This window comes from Acanthopagrus latus, chromosome 15 (assembly GCF_904848185.1).
Source record: "Acanthopagrus latus isolate v.2019 chromosome 15, fAcaLat1.1, whole genome shotgun sequence".
Lineage (NCBI taxonomy): Eukaryota > Metazoa > Chordata > Actinopteri > Spariformes > Sparidae > Acanthopagrus > Acanthopagrus latus.
This window is the reverse complement of record NC_051053.1, coordinates 15,774,109-15,794,417: the sequence shown is the minus strand read 5'-3', so window position 1 is coordinate 15,794,417 and position 20,309 is coordinate 15,774,109. Positions and strand designations below refer to the sequence as shown.

The 20,309-nt window shown below is 44.9% G+C and overlaps 1 protein-coding gene across 5 annotated transcripts in view; it reads right to left on the bottom strand.

Annotated features, from left to right (window-relative positions):
* The window catches only part of ttc7a (tetratricopeptide repeat domain 7A), a 49,011-nt gene that overhangs the window by 13,444 nt on the left and 15,258 nt on the right, over positions 1-20,309 (bottom strand). For all 5 annotated transcript variants that reach the window (XM_037123853.1, XM_037123855.1, XM_037123854.1 and 2 more), the window contains 10 exons: positions 19,466-19,549; positions 18,372-18,476; positions 15,416-15,533; positions 14,851-14,908; positions 14,299-14,371; positions 14,035-14,195; positions 7,668-7,784; positions 6,013-6,125; positions 5,242-5,376; positions 1,716-1,918 (listed from right to left, as the gene is read on the bottom strand). In XM_037123853.1, the coding sequence (XP_036979748.1) occupies positions 1,716-1,918; positions 5,242-5,376; positions 6,013-6,125; positions 7,668-7,784; positions 14,035-14,195; positions 14,299-14,371; positions 14,851-14,908; positions 15,416-15,533; positions 18,372-18,476; positions 19,466-19,549 (1,167 nt within the window). The remainder of the gene's footprint in view (positions 1-1,715; positions 1,919-5,241; positions 5,377-6,012; positions 6,126-7,667; positions 7,785-14,034; positions 14,196-14,298; positions 14,372-14,850; positions 14,909-15,415; positions 15,534-18,371; positions 18,477-19,465; positions 19,550-20,309) is intronic.

Sequence of the window (20,309 nt, the reverse complement as noted above, 5' to 3'; positions counted from 1 at the left end):
GCCAGCACACCTGATTCAACCTAATGAGGTACTGACCAGATATTGATTAAACATGCCAGGAAACATGTATGCTGCGATGAGGAATCACAGATATACCACTTGATATTGATTGTTGAATCCTTTCAAAGCAAAGAGATTGTTATCTCTGAGATTCATTCATAAACTGGTGCAGAGTTAGTTTGGCATTTTCACCATTTTCATTTTGTTTTGAGATTCTGATGGAGAATATGTTCCATTAAAGTCGGTAAATAAACTCAAAACACTATATGAATGTTAGTAAGGTAGTAATGCACATATATATAATTATAATTTCTCTCAATAGGTACCATGTAATGTACGTATATACCTAGCAGGAGGTCTGCATGTGTGTGCATGCCTGTGTGTTTCTATCTTTGTTTATTACCTGTTTCACACTGGACAAAAACTCACCAACACCCATTAACATCTGGCTTTTGTCTTCAGTGTGAATGTGTATAATCTGCAAATGATTCTGCAGAAGTCACAAGTATTTATTGACTCCAGCTCTGTTTGGCTGTAGTGAAAACAAAACACCTAGGCTGACATGTTAATTTTCACTCCTTGCCAGGTGTGATGCTATGACGCACATTTCAGTTAAGGCAGCTGGTTTGTTAATACTTTTACCCGTTTCTGTTCAAGCAGTGCTCGAACATTGTTATGTCTGTGCAGAGTTTGAAATAGATTTCAAAAGTAACCACTGTTGTCTTGTCACAGGCTTCTGTGTCATTCCAAGCTGCCTGATCGACACTGCACCAGTGCAACTCATAAAAGGGACGAGAGAGTAGTGAGATGTCTCCCTCCTTAGAAACTTCCAACATCAGCTCAAGAAATATTTATGTGTCTAATCACAAATATGATCTAATGTCCTCTGGATGGAGTCTGATGAGGTACGTGATCTGCTGGTCTGGACCATCTCTCTGGTGAGTTTGTGATGATGAATGTGACACTCAAGGAAAAAAACAAACAGACAAAAAAAAAAAACAGAAAGGCAAACTCAACCACTGACAAAAGAGAGGAGCCAATTGCCTGTTTTTAATGAGTTCACCCGTTTCTTAAAAAAAACACAAATACTTGCTAATTTTGGTGTAAGAACTGGTATATGAGTGTTTTGCAATGCAGTTAGCTAAAACCACGTTTCCCATTTAAGTACAGACTAGTGCAGTAAAACCTTTTTTCTTTTTAAATTGGAACAAATTTCTTCAGATACCAGATTGTTAGAATTCTATGATGTACATGAGAAACTACATGCCACCTAGCTCTGTGTGTGTGTGCGTGTGTGTGTATGTTTGTGTGTGTGTGTGTCGTTTGTGTGCACATTACAGAGAGCTGACAGAGATAAATGTTTGTCTAATCTAATTTAGAGGAATTTAGGAAAAGACATTTGTGAACATTCCTGTGTGTGAGACTTAATTCTCAAGTTCTTGCGTAACACTCAATGTTATGGAGTGAACTCAAGTAAAGCATTCAAAACATGTGCATAGATGTGTGTGTGTGTGTGTGTGTGTGTGTGTCGTTGTACATGAGTGTATGCACATGTTCGGTCTGCTTCTTATGTCAGTGGTAATCTGATGGACTCAAATAAAGCATGTTAGTGTATCCACGCATGTTGTGCGTGTGCGAGTGCGCAAACTGACCACTGAGCGGAATGGTAATCCTAATTTAATTTTGCAGCCTCCAAAGCTGTCACTGTCTCTCACCATGTGCACGAGGATGCGCTCTCCTGTGGGGTGGAGGGCCAAGGCCTTGTCATACAGGCCTTTGGCTTCGTCCAGTTGGCCCCGGAGCTCGGCCAGGTGGCCCCGCTGCAACAGCACCGAGTGTGAGTTGGGGAAGAGTGCGCTGGCCTCGGCGATGCAGAACTGGGCCTCCTTCAGCCGACCGTCCGCCATGAACAACTGGCCTGAAGGTGAGATGGAGGAGGAGGAAGAGGCAGAAGGGTGAGGAAGGTGAGAGAGACGAGTAGATGGGAAAAAAGGTAAAAGAGAGGAAGAAAAGAAACGGGGAGGGACAGGAGGGGGGGAGAGAGTGATGCAACAAGGGTAGAGCAAAGAAAGCAATGATGGTAAGGAGTGAAAGAGGTCGAAGGGAAGGAATGAGATACAGGGAGAAAAAGGATGGAGTGAATGAGAGATGAAGGAAAGATGGAGGAAGGATAATCAAGGGGAGAGAGAAAGGAGATTCCCATCAGTAACATGTGACGGATGACTTAACTGTGAGAGTTCAGCAGCATCATGCTCAAATGTAAACTGTGCCGTGCTCAAATACACATTGCACTACACTTGAACGTACCAACACACACACACAAACACACACACACAGCGTGAAAGACAGAGTGGGAGCGATGTAGTGCCTGGGAAGTCATGAAAGTCATGCCTAAATATGGCCATTGCATACTAAAGCCGCCTGCCTCCTTTCTTTGCTGCAGCTGGGAAGATGAGGACAAACCCCAGACACACACACACACACACACACACACACACACACACACACACACACACACACACACACACACACACAAGACGGACTCACGCCTACAAGCATGTCATTGTCCAATAAGACTTGGACACAGAGCCGACCAGAGGGACCCGCCCCTGAGGCTGGAAACTGACCAATATCTGTAGGGGATGCCGACGCAGAGAGCTGCCAGTCATTCTCATGAGTGGATGCTGGTTCACACCCAGTGAAACCCTGAGAAAGAAACTGCAGCTTTCAATGCTGTCGGCAGTGTGTGTGTGTGCGTGTGTGTGTGTGTGTTTCTATGTGTTACAGAGAGAGATGGTGAACCGTGTTGTACAAATTTGATGTACACGCCGTCTGCTCCTGAGCGCCGTGTGAGCCCATGTGTGTGTTTGGTAGCGGATGTTTTGTTTGTTTACCTGTGTCTCATGGATGCACAGATGGGAAATACTTAGTGCATGCATGCTACCTCTGTGAGATGAAAAAGAGCCATTTCCCAGCCTCGGGGTTCCTTTTCATAGCTTCACTTTGGGGGGGGAAAAAAGGATTCAGTGAATGCTCTCTGGTTATGTAAGACCCTTTCCTGCTCCTCACCTGAGCTCTCAGAAAAAAAGATCTAAGAGATTAGATCAGCTCCTGCATTGCATGTACGTAGTCCATTTGTATGTTTGCAGGTACGCGTGTGCGTGCTGGTAAAGTTACATAGGAGTGAGCCCTCTGTGTGTGTTTTTTCCTATTTGGCCGATGAGGATGTGAGATTGAGAGAGGAAGTGACCGATGAGAAGAGGAATGCTGGGAAGGAGAGCGCGGGGGATCAAGGGTACAACCGGTTCAGCCTCGAGTTCGGAGACACACCCCTGCTCTCTCACACACACACACATGCACGCACAAATCAGCGAGCATGTTCTATTTTCTCCGCAGAGTTCAAAGGTTGGACGCAGAAAATGCCCTCCAAATTACAGTAGGCCACGGGAGACGTGACCCCCCCAAGGCCCCTCCACCCATCCACTCAGCCTGTACTGCATCACACTGGTATGTTGGTTGCATCACTGCCTTCACTCGGCTGGCTGTGTAGATTCCCGCTCTCATGCCTCGGCCACTCCAGCTGAGTGGATGGATGGAGTGTTGTTTGTGGTGAGCGTCTCTGTACTCCCTTCACATCGACGCTCTGCTCTCCTGTGAAACTTCCACAGGCAGACTGAAGCCGAAGGGCTGGAAGTAATAGCGGTATGCATCACTGCCATTCTGCCCCTTAGTAGAGCAGCGGCCATATGTATGCAGGTACAGTGCGCACTAAGCTATGTGGTCTTTAATGGGATTGAAATGGTCCTGCTCACTAAATTGTTAAAGAGATAACAGAAAATGGCATCAGTAATCACATTAAATTATGTATTTTTTGACAATATAAGGGTTATAAATATACCATCACAGGCAGAAATGGTTCTTTTATTTTGTTGCCACATCGGGCTTTCTAGCCTTTAGGTGACCTGGAGTGAGTTTCTGTGACTGCAGTGCTCAAAACGTGACTAAAAATGTTAGCTCACATTGTACCAAGTGAATAAACGATATCTTACTCCCCAGAGAGATTGAAATTCAACTGAGCTTGTAAGCAGGTCAGCAAGTTGTGTAAGACCGTCAGGCTGCACAGCTTTCACAGCAGCATCTGCCCAGCAGTGTGTGTGTGTGTGTGTGTGTGTGTGGAGAAGATTTTCATTCAAAGGATGCCATCAGATATTCCTGTTTTTGTTCTGGTTTGATCTGGATTTGCCTGCTGAGGTAATTTCTTCTAACATCAAGGGGTGAGGGGTTATTTGACCCCTACATTATGCTTAACCATAAGTTTGCGTGGTCTAAGTACTGGTCCTTGAGGTACACCACATGTTCCCTAAAGGTCAGAGCTGATTGGAGGGTTTCCATGAAACCTTGTACGCAACTTAATGGTCCCCAGATGATGATATGATATAATCTACTTGTATCAGATGTTTTGTCATTACAGTCGGTATATTGTGTGAGTTTGTTGGTCTGTACGTGTGACATCTATTGCATGCCTGTCTGACTTGAGAGAAGGCTCCCTTTTTTCTCTACTTTTTGAGGGAGTTTTTCTAAGGACAGAGGTTGGTACTGTACACTGTGTGGATTGCAAAGCCCACTGTGGCGATATGATGTGTGATTTTAGACTATATAAATTAAACTGACTTGACTTGAAGACTACAAACTTTGAAGATCCCTGACTTCTTGCTAGCAACACCATGAGGTTGACATTTGTGCATTTAATAAAACTTGATCAACAACTATTGAATAAATTGCCATAAATTTTATATTAGGCATAAATACAACCCCCATGTTAGTGTGCTGACATTAGCATTAAGCATTTTTACACTGCTGCTAGTCTGGCTGTTACTCTTAGTTTGGTTAGATTTTTATTGCAGTGGTCTTCCAAATAAAAACTAGAGAACTGGAATGCTTTAATTGTCTGAAATCAATACCTTGTCCATTTGCACTAGCCAATTGGATTATAATTGATAAAGCTTAATAACACTGGGAAACGGAACCCTCTGTAATCTGATTACTGTCCATAGCCAGTTTTCATTGCCAACTTTCTTTAAATTAGAGTTTATAAATACTGTCTGGTCTATAAGCTTCCCTGTTCACCCAGTTCAACAGCAAATGAACTCAGGCAGTAAACACTACGACTGCATGGTAATTGGTTGATCTGCAACCAAATTAACAGTGAAAAAGAAAGAAAATAACCCTTAGGTGTCATACCAGCCTGCAGCCAAATGCGTTCCAGGGTGGTCCAGATGTAGGCGGGTCCTTGGCGACGGATGGAGCTCATGTCCGACACCTCAGAGAGGGCCGCTTCCAGACGAGACGCTGCAACAGAAGAAGGGCTCAGCGAACCTGGGATGGGCGATGAAGGGACAGCAAACACCTACCGTTAGAATTGAAACTTATTTTTTTAAGCAACAGTGGGAGACTGAATCCTGGTTGGCAACCTGATTACACTTTAACACAATGAATGCTTTCATATGTTAGATTAAATGATAAATGCATGGAAAGGATATTTTGACCCAAACATGTAGCAAAAATGTTCACATTAAACTGAAAACTTTCGAATATGTAATACAATTTGTTCATTAGCCATTAGATTGTAATACAATGACAGGGGAGAGCCAGGCTGACTAGAAAACAAACCACTATTCATTCTCTTTTAATTTTCAGAGCATCAACACATTTCCTGTGACACGCTGGCAAGTGGACAGAGCCCTGATCCTGGTGTCGAGGTGAGTCAGATCATTGATATTTAAACAGAACATCTGTTCCCCCAAAACTGGGTCGCAGACAGGCAAACATCGTTCTAATCCACAATAGGTCAGATGCTGCCGGATTTGGTCTGACCTACACATTCACCTTTCTCACCAGTATTTACTCAACATCACAGATAAAGGAGGATGTGTTTAACTAAGATAATCCATTTAGCATGTTACAGTCCAACCATGTACAGTGGCAGTCCCTCATTAAAAAGAGAGCGCAGACCTGTGGAGGTGTCCTGGAAGTCAGGCAGGGTGAGGTGGATGGAGAGTTTCCTAGCTCCGGGGCTGACCTCTGCCCTCTCAGCCATTGGTATACTGCTGCTGTCATCTGTCTCACTGCAACACACATACATGAAGACGTGTGCAGTTGAGGAGAAGCATAATCACCTCACACGCTCACAAACGCAGTGATTCACAGTTCAGAAAGCCCCTCGATTAATTCTGAAACAAGCGGTTTAAGCTTCTGTCTCTGTAAGTCCCCCTCCCTTAAAGTCCACTGTCTTCTGATTGGACAAACTTCAGGAAGACCCGCCAAGGGTCAGCACGCACGGATCAGACAGTGATTAAGTACCACCTCATCCTCAAAGACATATAATAAAAAAAAAAGTTGATCCAGATCTTTATCATGGGCCCATAAATATCGTGTGCACACGGGTTAAAACCAGAAAGTATTTTCTCTATATAACATGAACAAGGTCAGAGGCCTGGTGAGGGCTCTCTAAACCACATCGGTACAAACATATAGAATTAATGGGTGGATGGGTGGGTCTCTGGTGGGTGAGCTGTGCCTCAGACATAGCAAACCTTCAAGGGTGAAATATTATGGTTGATGCTTTACAGGTTCAACAACTGTAAGTTGATACAGAAAACACCAAGTCTAAAATTAGATTTCCTGGTTTCTCTTCAGTTACTCACATTCTATTGTGCTGTTGATCACTGCTCCACCCGATCCAGCCCCGAACCTCTGTTTACAGTTCGCAGTCCCTGAACAGATTCCGATTCGCTAATGCTTTACTTAAGTTACAATTAATGAATTGATCAATATGTGTGTTGATAAACCCACTCTTACCTGATCATCAAAAGTTTTCACCCTGCTATTGTACTGACTACTGGGTTATCTCTCTGGTCGAGAGACGAACATCAGTCTGCATTATAACCTTTATTAACATCATATTAATACTTATATTTTCAGCGATAGTTATAATCTTACAAGGAGAAGCATAATAGATCCCCTTCTACATTTTTTGAACCTTTTGAACATTTTTAGAACATTTTAATGAAGCGACGCTAACACTACCATGCTGCTAACTGGCTTTGTGTCTGTGTAGATTTTAACTTGTGTATTTCAGCAGCCTTACAGTGTATGCTCAAATCTGTTTGACGGAATGTAGAAGTAGAAACTGTCTCCTATTTTTAAGAAAATCACTTGATCTTCCTTAGTAGATGGAACCATATCATTACCAGTTAAACATAATTATATATTATGCTTTGCTTGTAATACTATAATTGCATATTTAGAGTACCTCTGAGGTTGATAAGGTTGATAATGGATAACAGAGCACTTTACTGCACTCGATGCAGTTTAAGATGTGACAGGCACAGTATCCAGTCCGCTCGCACGTCAAACCTTATAATTCCATGGTCACAATATATGAGAAATGCATGAGTGCATGAACACACACACACACACACACACACACACACACACACACACACACACACACACAAATACAATATAAATAATCAATACCCCATTGATTATACCAATACCAATTCCCCTCCCAGCTCCATAATGGATAGCAGTAAAATCAGTTGAGCGGTGAGCTGTTGCACATTCATAAAAAAGCAAAGAACCACATCTCACACGTGAACGCTCACCTGGAGCGGCTGACATCGTATCGGCTCTGCCAGTGTTGCAGCATCTCTTCACAGGTCTGCAGGGCTGCAGCCGGGCCGAAGAGAGCCTCTTCAAGCTTCACCTTTGTGAACAAGAGACTGGGACAGAAAAATATGAACACATTACTCATATTTGTTCAAACCTACGTTTTTTTTGGTTCATGTTTTAGCACATCATCTTAATTTCTACCATTATGAGTCCTATAAGTGCTGTTTTTGTACTTATACATCAGACATTAAAGTGTTAAGTGAATTCACCTGAAGGAATGTATAGTTGGACCCAAAAGCCAGTCAAACCTGTTCTTATTGTCACTGATTCCACAAACACACACAATATTCAGCGAAAAGAAGAAGAAGCGGAAACTTGTTGATAATCGAAACCTTCAGACCGCTCTGTGGCGACTATCCTGTGCAGCTGATAGCTATGTGTATGGTTACAAAAATAAAGAAACAACCATTATATGAGCATGTTGATAATGGTAATTATAAGTGCTATAACGTGGGCAACGGGACTCCTTTCTGTTTCTTGGAAATGTTTCACCTGTCACCCGAGAAGCATCTTCCATTCTGAACATATAGATAACACAAACATGCATGCATTCATGCAGTCGTACCCATGTGGATGTGTCTGAGCTCCTATAGTGGCTGAGTAAGTGCTGAGGGCCCATCAACATCTCACTCATGCATGCAGACTGAGGCGCACAGGGATCAATAGAAACAGAGAGGGGGTGGAGATAGTCATCAACAACATGTTCTGAGAGTGTGTGTACATGTACATGTATGCGTGTGTGTGAGTGTGTATGTGTGTCTGTGTGAGTGCTACGGTGTGATGAGAGGTTGATGAGCAGAGGCCATAGAGTGTTTCCGCTCAGCCCTTTTAGTTGAAGACAACTGGTTAAGTGATGTGGGAGTCTCTGATGAGAACGTGCGAGTGCATGTGTGTGTCTGCGCGTGAACTTGTGTGTGTGTGTGTGTGTGTGTGTGTGTGTGTGTGTGTGTGTGTGTGTGTGTGTGTGTAGTAATTGCCAGAAGGGGCTCTCAGAGGATGCAGTCTGTCATGGGCATCACTCATCCATGAGTGTGAGGGGAGAGAGAGAGAGAGAGAGAGAGAGAGAGAGAGAGAGAGAGAGAATGTGGTGTTGGCCACATCTGATGTCCGCCCGCCTCCCTGTTGTTGAGGGTTCCTCGACTTATTCTGTGCTCTCCTGTCAGAGGGTGGAGTGGTTGGTTGTTGGGTGGGGGGGGAAATAGAGGGAAGGAGGAAGCGAAGGAGGAGAAAAATGGATGAAGGGAAGGAGGGAGGGTGAGGATCAATAGCAGAGCGAGACGAGCTTGTCTCAGGGGAGAAAACTCTCAGTGAAATGCACCTCGTTACAGACTCACCGGTCAGTGGACGACTGGGGGATGGGTGTGTGTGTATGTGCATGAGTGTGCATGTGTGTGTGAGAGGAGAAGATGGAGGGATGTTGGAAAAGAAAAAAAAATGAAAGTGTATGTGTGTGGGAGGAAGGGGGTTGGATTTTCTGACGTGTGGATGACAAGTGCTGCTGAGGGACGTTGTGTTAAGGATGTGCCTGCCAGTAGGGGTCCACCAGAGTGTGTGTGTGTGTGTGTCTGTGTGTGTGCATGTATGTGCGTGCGCGTGTGTGTGCACGTGTGTCTCTAGGCTCCCCATTACCAGTGTGGCAAAGCATTTAGAAGCATTGTGATGGTGTAAAGCCATCCTAGTGTTGAAATGTGTCGAGAAAGTGAAGAGTGCCTGCGTGTGTGCAAGTGTGTGCGTTTCTGTGTGCGTGCGTGTGTGTGTGTGTGTGTGTGTGTGTGTGTGTGTGTGTGTGTGTAGGAGTGTCATTCGTACAAAGGACTGACTTCTCCTACTGGGTATCCAGGATGAATAACATAAAGAACGACCGCAACTGAGTTCACTGCAAATTCTTAAATGGTGGTCTCCAAAAACATCTCCCATCTAAAGTGGCTGAACAAAATCAACTGCTTGTCGAGGGTCTAAATAATGTCCTTGTTAAGTTAATTGGGGGTCTCTGTGTTTCCAGAGACTATGATTACAACAAACAAACTGTACGGAACATTGTTATTTTGTTGCAACACTGTTTTGCTGTAAGGCTCCAGAAATGCATTATGGACTTCACCTGACTCTCCATCAGCAGGGGTGTTCAGAGTCCCAACATAAACCTTAATGATTGATACATTATCCAGGAGAGTTCAATGTCTCTGTGGTAGACAACACAGAGTGCAGAAAAACTCCTCCAACACGAATGGGCACTTCCACTTCACAACACTACTGAGAGTAGCAAGACATAATGCGGGAAAAGTAAAGAAAGATACGATACAGAAAAGAAAAAAAATACAATAAGATACATGTACGTACATATGTACAGATTGGAAAAATGATGAGCAAATCTATCTCCCATGTAAGCCTGTGTCAAGTTAAGGCCTTGTACTTATATACACTGGACACTATTTACACCAACTTATTGATAGTTATGTCAAATTAACACCACCTTGTGTATTTCACAGAAAGTAATATCAAACTGATTTGAGTCAACCGAAGATAGACCGTCCTCCACCTATTAGTATTCACCGCTCCATCACTGCCGGTGTTTCCCTCGCAGCTCCACAAAAGATGGATTCCGCCAAGATGACAGCGCTCAAAACTACGCGTCAGATTACAAAGACTGTCATTAACAGCCTCCTGGGAATGAGGCTGGTGTTGTGTTGGAGGACGAATGGCAGCGAGCGGTGTAGCTCAGTGTAAACGCGGTGGCCAGTTGAGCGGTGAGTGCCAGCGTAAACTCCATATAAAAATAGCTAATAATGTTCCCTTGAAAAAGTGGTACAGCTACAGTATTACTCATTCTGCACTCCCACAGATCAGAGTGTGTATTCTCTACAGGCACACCGGCGCATGCAGATACACGAGTAGGGTGCACACATCACTTTACACTACACACACATATATATACATAGATACACACACACTACATGCATATAGATTAACACACACAAGCCTGTGCAGACAAGCTTGCTTTGTGAAGTAGAGCATAAGCCAGGCATGCATATGCACGCACGCACGCACGCGCGCACACACACACACACACACACACACACTTGCTCATGCTGCAACATCCCTTTAGATGAATGTAGAATCAAAGGCTGGGATTAATCATTCTCTTTAGTACAAACTGCGAGACCACGATCACTCTCCCTCTCTTTCTCTCTCTCTCTCTCTCTCTCTAACACACACACACACATACACACACAACCACACACGCACTCACGCACTCACGCACTCACAAACACGCACCCATGCACACACAACCCTCCCCCTCTCTCGCCTCAGCTCTCTCAATCTGTAGCAGAATCCCATTTCACATTGAAATGCATGCCTGTTTACTGGGTGATTAAAATTTCAAAGAAAAGGGAGCAATGGAGACGGAGAGATAAAAAAGATGAGAGGCAAAGGAGAGACGAAGATGGTGAGAAAGACAGGGGAAAGAGAGGGAGAATGAGAGAGGGAAAGACAGAAGCTGGGGATGGAGGATGTGGGAGAGAAGGAGGAAGGAGGAATTCGGTGTGCTACAGCGAGCTGACAGTTTGCTGTGGTGCAGAGAGGCAGTGGCTAACAAGAATCACACACATGCATGCACACACACACACACAAACATGCCAGATTACTATCTCGTACACACGTACACCCACAGCCCCTCACCCCCACGACACACAAGTACACGCACACACAACTGTCGCGGCATGCCAAGCACCATGCACGATACGAGCTTTGATCTCTGATGCTCGCTCACACATCCAAAGCAAATGATATTCAATGAGCTTGTTACTGAGAAAACACCTCCTTTCACTCTCTCTCTCTCCTCTCTGACTCTGAGGTGTGCAGCTCGGCCTCAGCCTGGCAGGTTTGGATTTGTTTTCATGTGCGTATTACAGGCCGGGTTAAAGGAGAAAATACTGTTGATAACTGTATGTTGTAATGAAGTACAGCATTACATAAACTGTGCAGTGCATACTGATCATCTTGTCACTTTTCTCACCTTGAACATTCTTCTCCATCTGCATGTTAACAATTATTTGAACTACATTTATCTTTCAGATTGTTGTGTTTTAGTTCATAAAAGCTGCATTATTGCTTACAGCTTATGTGCAATGTGGCAACCATTTACACATATACAGCAGACACAGAACCACATTGATTTATAGTTTTGCTTCTGTTAGTCCAGTATCTAGTCTTGTTTTAGCTCTGTTTTGGTCTCCACCAACTCCAGTGGCATACATCTGTCTATATCTGCAAATTCTCCACTTTGTTCACCACATACTCGCTGACTTTATGAGTTGAAAGACACTACAACCCTCTGGAGAGCTGAGCGGCACTGTAGAGTCAAAAGGTAATTTTGTGTGTGTATTATACACTATATTATGTTTCCAGTAATATTCACAGGTAGTCAATCAGTAGCAGACTAGATTTGTTTGTTACATTGATGTGCTCAGACCAGAGCTCTTACTCCGAGACAGAGAATAAGGATCGAAAAAACGTCATTAGCTGCTGCTCCCAGGACAATTGGGCCCAAATGAATTGGGCCAGGTCAGGCTGGGACTAACACTTCAGGTCTGTGTGGAACTCTAAGGTCTCTCTTCAGCCACAAAGACACTTTTCTAGCACTACATCGAACCTGTAGATCATCATTAGAAACTCGGATCGATGATCACACAGTTGATGGACGCTAAGAATTCATTTTAATTCAGCTCTTCCATTCAGTGAACTACCAGTGTATAGATAAGTATCTCTGGCTCTCTCTCTCCCTCTCTTGCTCTGATTCAATGTCTCTCCATAACAACAGTTTGGGAACAACAACTGATGCTGCCTGCTCTACCCATATGACCTCATGGTTACCGGGGCGATGGGGATTCCTGGCGCAGAGAACGACGTGATTGGCTGGGCCTGGAAAAAGAGCTCTTAAATGGGTCAAAGCAGTCAAGTATCTAGGAGTGTGTGTGTGTGTGTGTGTGTGTGTGTGTGTGTGTGTGTGTGTGTGTGTGTGTGTGTGTGTGTATGTGTGTGCATCCAGAAAGAGAGAGTGCAGATTTCGGCTTCCAATTGTACATACAGTGCTGATCAGTAAAGCTTGTGTAATTATAAAACCATCATCTTCCCTGCATCCACCCACTCCGTCTCTGTGTTTTCTTCCTCCTGTCAGGCTCTCTCTCACTCTTACATTCTTCCTTCCCTCGGTTGTTTCATCAATTTTCTTGTATTTTTTTTTCTTTTCTGCATTTCCTCTCTCTTCCTCCCCCTCCTGATGCATGGATGTACCCCATCTGTCTGTGCTGAGACCATGGAGGCCAACACTGACCCCAAATGGCTGCATTATGAAATGCTTTGCCGGGCTTTGAAATAGAGAAAACACATCACAAAGATGATGCAACATGCATCCATATTATGGTGAGTGCAAAACAACTGGCCCGGATTGTTACTGTTATTCAACTCTGATATCATGGAGCTTTATCCGCCACTAATGAATGTGTTTTTAATGAGTTTGTTCAGGATGAATGAATCCTCCTGTGAGATTGCGGGGGCGTCTTTAACCGAAGTTTTCGGGCTTTAATGCTGCTAACCTGCCTTAAACCGTTTAATTTCAAGTGGTACTCTTATTACAATTTTTTATTAGTAAATTAAAAAGTATTTGTAGATTAAGGCTTGGTGAAGCATGACACAAAGGTAGAAATGTTTGTGAAGTAGTGGACACATGGTTGGAGATGCCAGCCCATAACCAAAAGGTCGCAGGTTCAATCCCTGCAGCATGTCCTTTCAAAGAGTCCCAAAGCAAATCAGTGAACACCTCGCTGTCCCAAAACAATTCCAGCATAAATGTCGAAGTCAGTTTTTTGTGTTTTAACCTATTTAGTGTAGCAGGCAGGTGGGTGTTTGTAACGGAGGGCTGAGTTCTGTCGGTGAGGCAGTGCCGGGGCTCGGGTCAGAGCTGCAGTGTTAAAAGGGTAAGGGTGTATGAGGGGCATAGGTACCGCAGTGCAGGCCTCCAGTCTGACACGTCTAAATAAGGCGTCGTGCGTGCGTGCGTGCGTGTGCGTGTGTGTGCTTGGCCTCCAACAAAGTGGAGCTGAGACACCCTATCCCTACGGAGGGGACTAGTGTAAGGACAGGGCTACACTGCACCACACTGGAGCTACTCTTACACGCGTACACACACACACACACAATCTAAAACCACGGCTTTCGACTGGTGCCTCATCCTCAATTCACCAACACTTCCAACAATATTCTCTGTAGCCTGTGTGAGTGGGATGGTTTAGTGGGCTTTACTTGAAGTTGCTGGGGTGCTGGCTGAGGGCCAGGCCCAGGGTGTCCAGAGCGTGACGGTGGTGTTTCTGGGCGCTGAGCAGCAGGGTCAGCAGGTGGAGGGAGTGTAAGTCGTCCCCACGGAGAGACAACGCCGCCTGCAGAGGCTCTATGGCTGCTGATACCTGTCAGACACACAACCGTCCTCCGGTGTGACTTATATTCGGCAATATTATCCGATTATTAATGACAAGGTGCGTGATGTTGTTCCCATTTGTTTGCTCATACCTGGCGTACAAGTGCCAGCTGCAGAGACAGATACATAGCAATCTGTGCGTCCTGGGGGTCTAATGAGTGAGCCCTGTGGGGGAGAGAGAGAGAGAGAGACAGCCCTCATGGTTCATGTTGTGTTAGCAAAAGTGTTTATGGTTTATGGAGTAAACTTTTTGATGTCATATGTGCCATAAACTCCAAAAACCCAGGTTTTTGTGGGATCTCACCATGAGGCTGAACTCGGGCGCAGATGTCGTGCTTTGAGCTAAATGCTAACATCTGTATACTAACAAGCAGCAACAGAACTAACATGCTTATGCCTAACACAAACACATCTGAGGTGGATGGGAATGTCAATTAGTTTCGCAGGTGTTTGGTCATAAACTAAAGCACTTTATGACCTGATAGGAAAACAATTCATCCTGAGAGGAACATGAATGTCCGGATCCATATTTACTGGATCGACTGCTAGCATGGCTAAAGCTAAAATGCTACATGAAGGCAATGGTACAAAAACTGATAAACAGAAAGGACGTGTGGAGGGAGAATAGAGGAACCAGAACCTACTTGCTCAGGGCTTGTAGGGCTTTTTTGTTGAACTTGTTACGATCAGCTTTCAAAGTGGCTGCAGAGAAGAGGAGAGAACCAAAGTTTACTCGGTGCAGTTTGAGCTTCGCTGTATTTGAGCAGTAAAAGTATACAAATAGTTCTCACGCCTACACAACAAAGAGGGCCTTTGTCCTTACCCTCCATAGTGACCCACGACCATGAAAAGGAGTATTTTGTAATTTTGGGAATGAAATTTTCTTGCCAGGAGTTAGATAACCACTGTCGTGTGTCACTCTCTGTTTATGTATGTAGCTACAGTATAAAGCCACAAGACAGTTAGCTTAGCACAAAGGAGGTGCACGCGGGAGGAGACAGTTAGCCTAGCTCTGCCTGAGTGTTTTGGATGGGCTTTGTTAAATCTCTTTCCTTTACCTTCTTCTAACACAAATCCGCCTTCTTCCCAAACTGTAAAACTGTCAGCTGTGGTAACCCTTTTGTTTTGAAGCATCTGAACAAATGAAAGACGCTGCAGTTCTCCAGGAGGGGATATTCTCAGTGTACTTGTCTGTTTGTGTGTCCTTACCCTCTGAGGCCTGTAGACTGCAGCAGAGTCCCAGAGCCAGGTAGGCCCTGGGTAGAAACTCTCCGGCTTTATCCCCCATCGACACCACACTCTGCGACAGAGCCTCTGCCTCCTCAAACTGGACACACACACACACACACACACACACTCAGTTAGAGGGATGTCGGTTTATACTTGTGAAATACTAAACGATTCTCATGTAAATCCAGTTCGATCACAAAGCCGATAACAACAAATCTTGAAGGGGTGTTGTGAGCAGGACCTGTAACGTCCGCATGAGAGGGAAAAACTTTGAAATGCTGAGACCCAAAATGTGGCCGAGGCTCAGCAGGGGATGGACTATTGATGGCTGGGCCTGGCGCGAGGACAGTCCGAGTAGATTTCAGTTGAAGGACAACGCAGAGTTTGCTGAAGGACACACACACATATGCACACACACACACGCTCGCCCACACGCGCAGCAGTAGACTGCAGGCGGTGTGTGGCTGAGCTGAGCCGAGTTGCTCTGAGCAGAGGAAAAAGTGTGTCACTATGTGTGAGGTATGGCTGGTGGCGGGCGGGCAGGTGGGTAGGTGGGCGTGGGGGGGGGGCTAATGCCTTTGATAGCACGCCACCGCAACAGCGAGCTCTGACACGCTCCCCCCTCCTCCTCTCCTTCCTCCCTTCATCCTCCTCCTGTGCTCTCTCTCTCTCTCTCTCTCTCTCTCTCTCTCTCTCCCTCTGTCTCTGAATCCAGTCCTTGCGAGTTCAAAAACCTGCACACAATAGCCGGTCATTTAAACACACAGCTCGTCCGTGCACATCTTAGGAGGATTAAGTCTTTTTTCGCTCCCTCTCTCCCTTGAATGGTGTGAAAGGAGAACATGTCGCTGCTGCCGGGTGAAAACATCGCATCTGCAAAAAAGTGCTTTTCAGGAATTTATAGAAGCAGCTTCGCTTTTTCAGATCGCCGATCGTGCGGTCTGTGGTGACGTCATGGGTTTGGAGAAGGTTTCATGTGGCCTAAGATCCGTTTGTAGGAGCATCATGCAGACCTGAAAAAAAATCTGAAGACATTATCGTGAAGTTTTGTGTGGTCTGTGTGCTAGTGGGCCGATGCAATTAGCAAGGAAAAAAAAAAAAGCTGCCGACTAGATAATAGTCCAGACTGTCCAGTGGGGCTGATGGTGGATAATGGTGGCCCATTTATGTAATGCCCCACTGCACTATGGCCATAGTGTCCCATTGTGATTACGGCTGTAAGCTCCTTAGTGTCTCCGGCCTGCCATGATCTCCAGCCACTGACAGATGTGCTCTCTCCATTCGCCCCTGTTAGCTCCTCTTTTCTAATCTCTGACCCCTTTCTCTCTCTCTCTCTCTCTCTCTCTCTCTCTCTCTCTCTCTCTCTCTCTCTATCCAACCCACTCTCTCTCGTTCTCTCTGCCTCTCCCTCCACTCTAAACACCGCTGTTGATGTGACTTTCTCCCTCCTGCCCAGATCGCGGTGATTCATATCTCCTGGAGTGACCCCAGTGTCAATCCCGAAACATTAGCGGCACAGTGAGTCTTTGTGATGACTTTTCTATGCACACGCACACAAAGTAAATGTCCCATAAAGCTGCTGTACAGCAGAACGCCATGACACCAACTTCACCCCTCAGCTTATCATCTTATGAGTGTTCACTGAGGCTGACGTCTGAGTAAATGTAAATATAAATGCACATGCGTGGATTACCAAACTGAGTGTAGATTTGTGATATTTCATCAGATTCAGATTGAGAACAACAGATCCTTGCTCCTATGTCTGTAATCCTGTGAAAATTGAACCTAGGTCAGCTCCCTTTTTTTGCTTGTGACCTCTTAATACAAGACAACGGCTATTTTTGACCCGTATCACCGGGTGCGTGTGTCAACAGAGTTCCACTGGTGAATGCTTTTCGCCTCACAGATTCTCAATTGAACGTACCCCAAAGAGGTACACCCATACAGATGTTAGCCTGTCGCTGCAACGCTGCTGCTCTCATTCACAACACAGCCACACAGGCAGCTAACGTCAACAAGCAAACATGCTCACAATGACATGATAAAGAGATGACGTTTTGCAGGTTTTATGTGCACAATGGTTGCCATAACTTAAAGCTGAGCATGTTAGCATGCTAACATCTGCAAAAGTGGCTTGAATGTGTTAAATTCAATGGAAGTTCTTCCAAAATCTGTTGTGAGATTTCAGTCTGGAACAAAGCTGTGGACTGAGCGACAGATGAACCGACAGATACAGACATTGCCATCCATTACTGAGCTGCCAGCATGGCTAAAAATGAGCAAAATGTTAGATAACAGTTGGAAAAATAAACTGTCATATAATTCGATTTTGTCTTGTTATGTCTGTTTTTGTCTTGACTGTATCACAGTAGTCATCCCAGCAACAGAGCTCCGGGTTTTCTTGTGTTTCTAGTGTAATCCTTCAACTGGACAGGATCATTTGTTAAACTGATTCATTCTTTCGCCCTTTTGTCTCCTTTCTTCTGGGATGACACTTGTGGAGAACCCGATTACCTGGTTTGGAACCACTGTTTAAAGGGCAAAGGCACATGACACATGGATTTTCTCATTTAAGGGATTACATTTTTAAGAGGTGCTGGTGTCGGATTCATCAAGGGGACCACCTTTCGCCTGGATGCAAACATCTCCCTCTCCCTACCTACTCTCTAAATAAAGGAGTAACAGAGAGCAGCAGAAGCCAGCACATGGTTGAACATGCATGGAAAACAGCTCCATTTGCAGAAACTCTTCCACAGAATATTCAAAGGTATCACAGCAACAAGTATCTCTGGGAAATGTGGAGCCAAAACATCTAAGCAAGAGCAATAATAGCATAAAAAATGATGTCTTAGGTCATAATTATAAACTCAATGTCTGTCAACTGCATGTGTATTGTGTGTAAACAAGTGCATGTGAGTGTTTTGTGTGTATTCACCCATTGCAGTTGGCCGATGCAGACTTTAGCAGCCAATAGGGGCAATGAGGGATCCTCTGGTCTCATCCTGGCACACTCTTTAAACACAGACACAGCACCGACTCCCTGTAACACAGTCACACACACACACACACACACACATCACTGACAAATCATGATTCATGTGCACGCAGCAGCCACTTATCATGGCAGCCACAGATGACATGGATCGCTTTCAAGCGAGTGTATCAAACACACATCAACTGTCCTAACACAGCCCTAACAGACCCATTTAGACACACAGTCACTTAATACATGTAGGCCAATCATTAATGGACCACATGCATGCGCACGCGCACCCACACATGCGCCCACACACACATGCACACACCCGACCGGCCCTAAATAGAAGCGGATCTGACGACACTGAGGCGGCCCCTTCTCCTTCTAGGGAGCAGCCTATTTCTAGAGCTCTCCATTGATCTGCAGTGTCACTTTATCCTGCAACCCAGATCAATTTTTCTGTCACACACACGGGTGCATGCACACGCGCGCACACACACACACACACACACACACACACACACACACAAGTGAACATATGCCCACACGCATGCACACACACACACACACACACACACACACACACACACACACTGAGGAATAGAGAGGTAGAAAGGGGAGAATGAGAGAGGATTGTAAGCTATTCCTGCTCCCTCTGAGGACTCCCATTTCAAAAATGTATCTTCATATTATTAGGAACTGATGTTATCCATTTCTGTTTTAACAATTTACTTTTATTACTCTATTGGTTTTATTTCTATGTTGGCAAACTCTGGCACAAGAATTCCTTGCGATGGAAGTTCTGTCTTCTCTTGTTGTGTACTTTTCGGCCAATTAATGTACTCAGGAATGTTTGAAATGTCCATATGGAGTAAAACAGCACCGAGCTGACACTTATCTGTGAATGCTATTTGTCGCGCGTCTGGACGCGAGGGCGAGTCAGAAGCAGCGCTGTGTACAGGACAGAGGTGTGGCAGAAGACGGATGTCTCCTTTGGGTGTGGCGTGGTCTGTGAGGGGCCGTTGCTGGTATATAAGGAGAGATGAGCTCACCTTCCCGGCCGCCATGAGTGACAGGCCCAGCTGGTGCCAGAGGTGGAACTCATTGAATGCAAACTTCATGGCTCGCTCCAGACACTGCAGGGAAATGCAAACATACAAATGTGTCTTTGTGAAACAATTTATACGTGAGTTGGATGCGTAGGTACAGGTTGAGGCGGACAGTCTGACCATGTAACCCTTGAGTGAGCCACAAAAAGAGAGAAAAAGATTTTAAAAACGAGTCCTCAAACTGTTTCAACACTGAGTCATTCGAAGACAAAGTCAGGAACATTACAATTAGTCACTACCCTGAATGGCCACTCTTCTTGACGACATTTTTCTAGCTTGAAATGACTGTCAGTCACCACTCACCACCCACTCAGCGCTCTTTCACTACATAATAATGTGATTGATGTGTGTGTGGACGAGCGGAGGGTGGCGTGCGGCGCTGCTCAGTAAGATGTTGTCAGTCATGCAGAAGTGAGCTAAACCAAGAAAAAGGTCTGCCCTAATATTCTGATTAAATAATGTGCACTTATGAGAACGTCTTGCTGACCACTTAATGAGCACACAAAGATGTCCTGCTGCAAAGAGCTCAGCATATCCACCTGTGTGTGATCTGATTAAGTAAGAGTGTGGGCCATGCCGCTAATTGTATCAGTGAATTGGCTGTGGGTATTTCTTTAATGATGTAATGACTGAACTAAGCCGATTAACAATTAACAAGTACAGTTAAACTAAAGTCTACTACTATTGAACTGCAACTGCTGCTGCTGCTGCCACATACGTAATGGTGCTGACCCTTGTTAACCCTGCTAAATCAGGCCCCCACACATACCAAATCCCAGTTTAACCT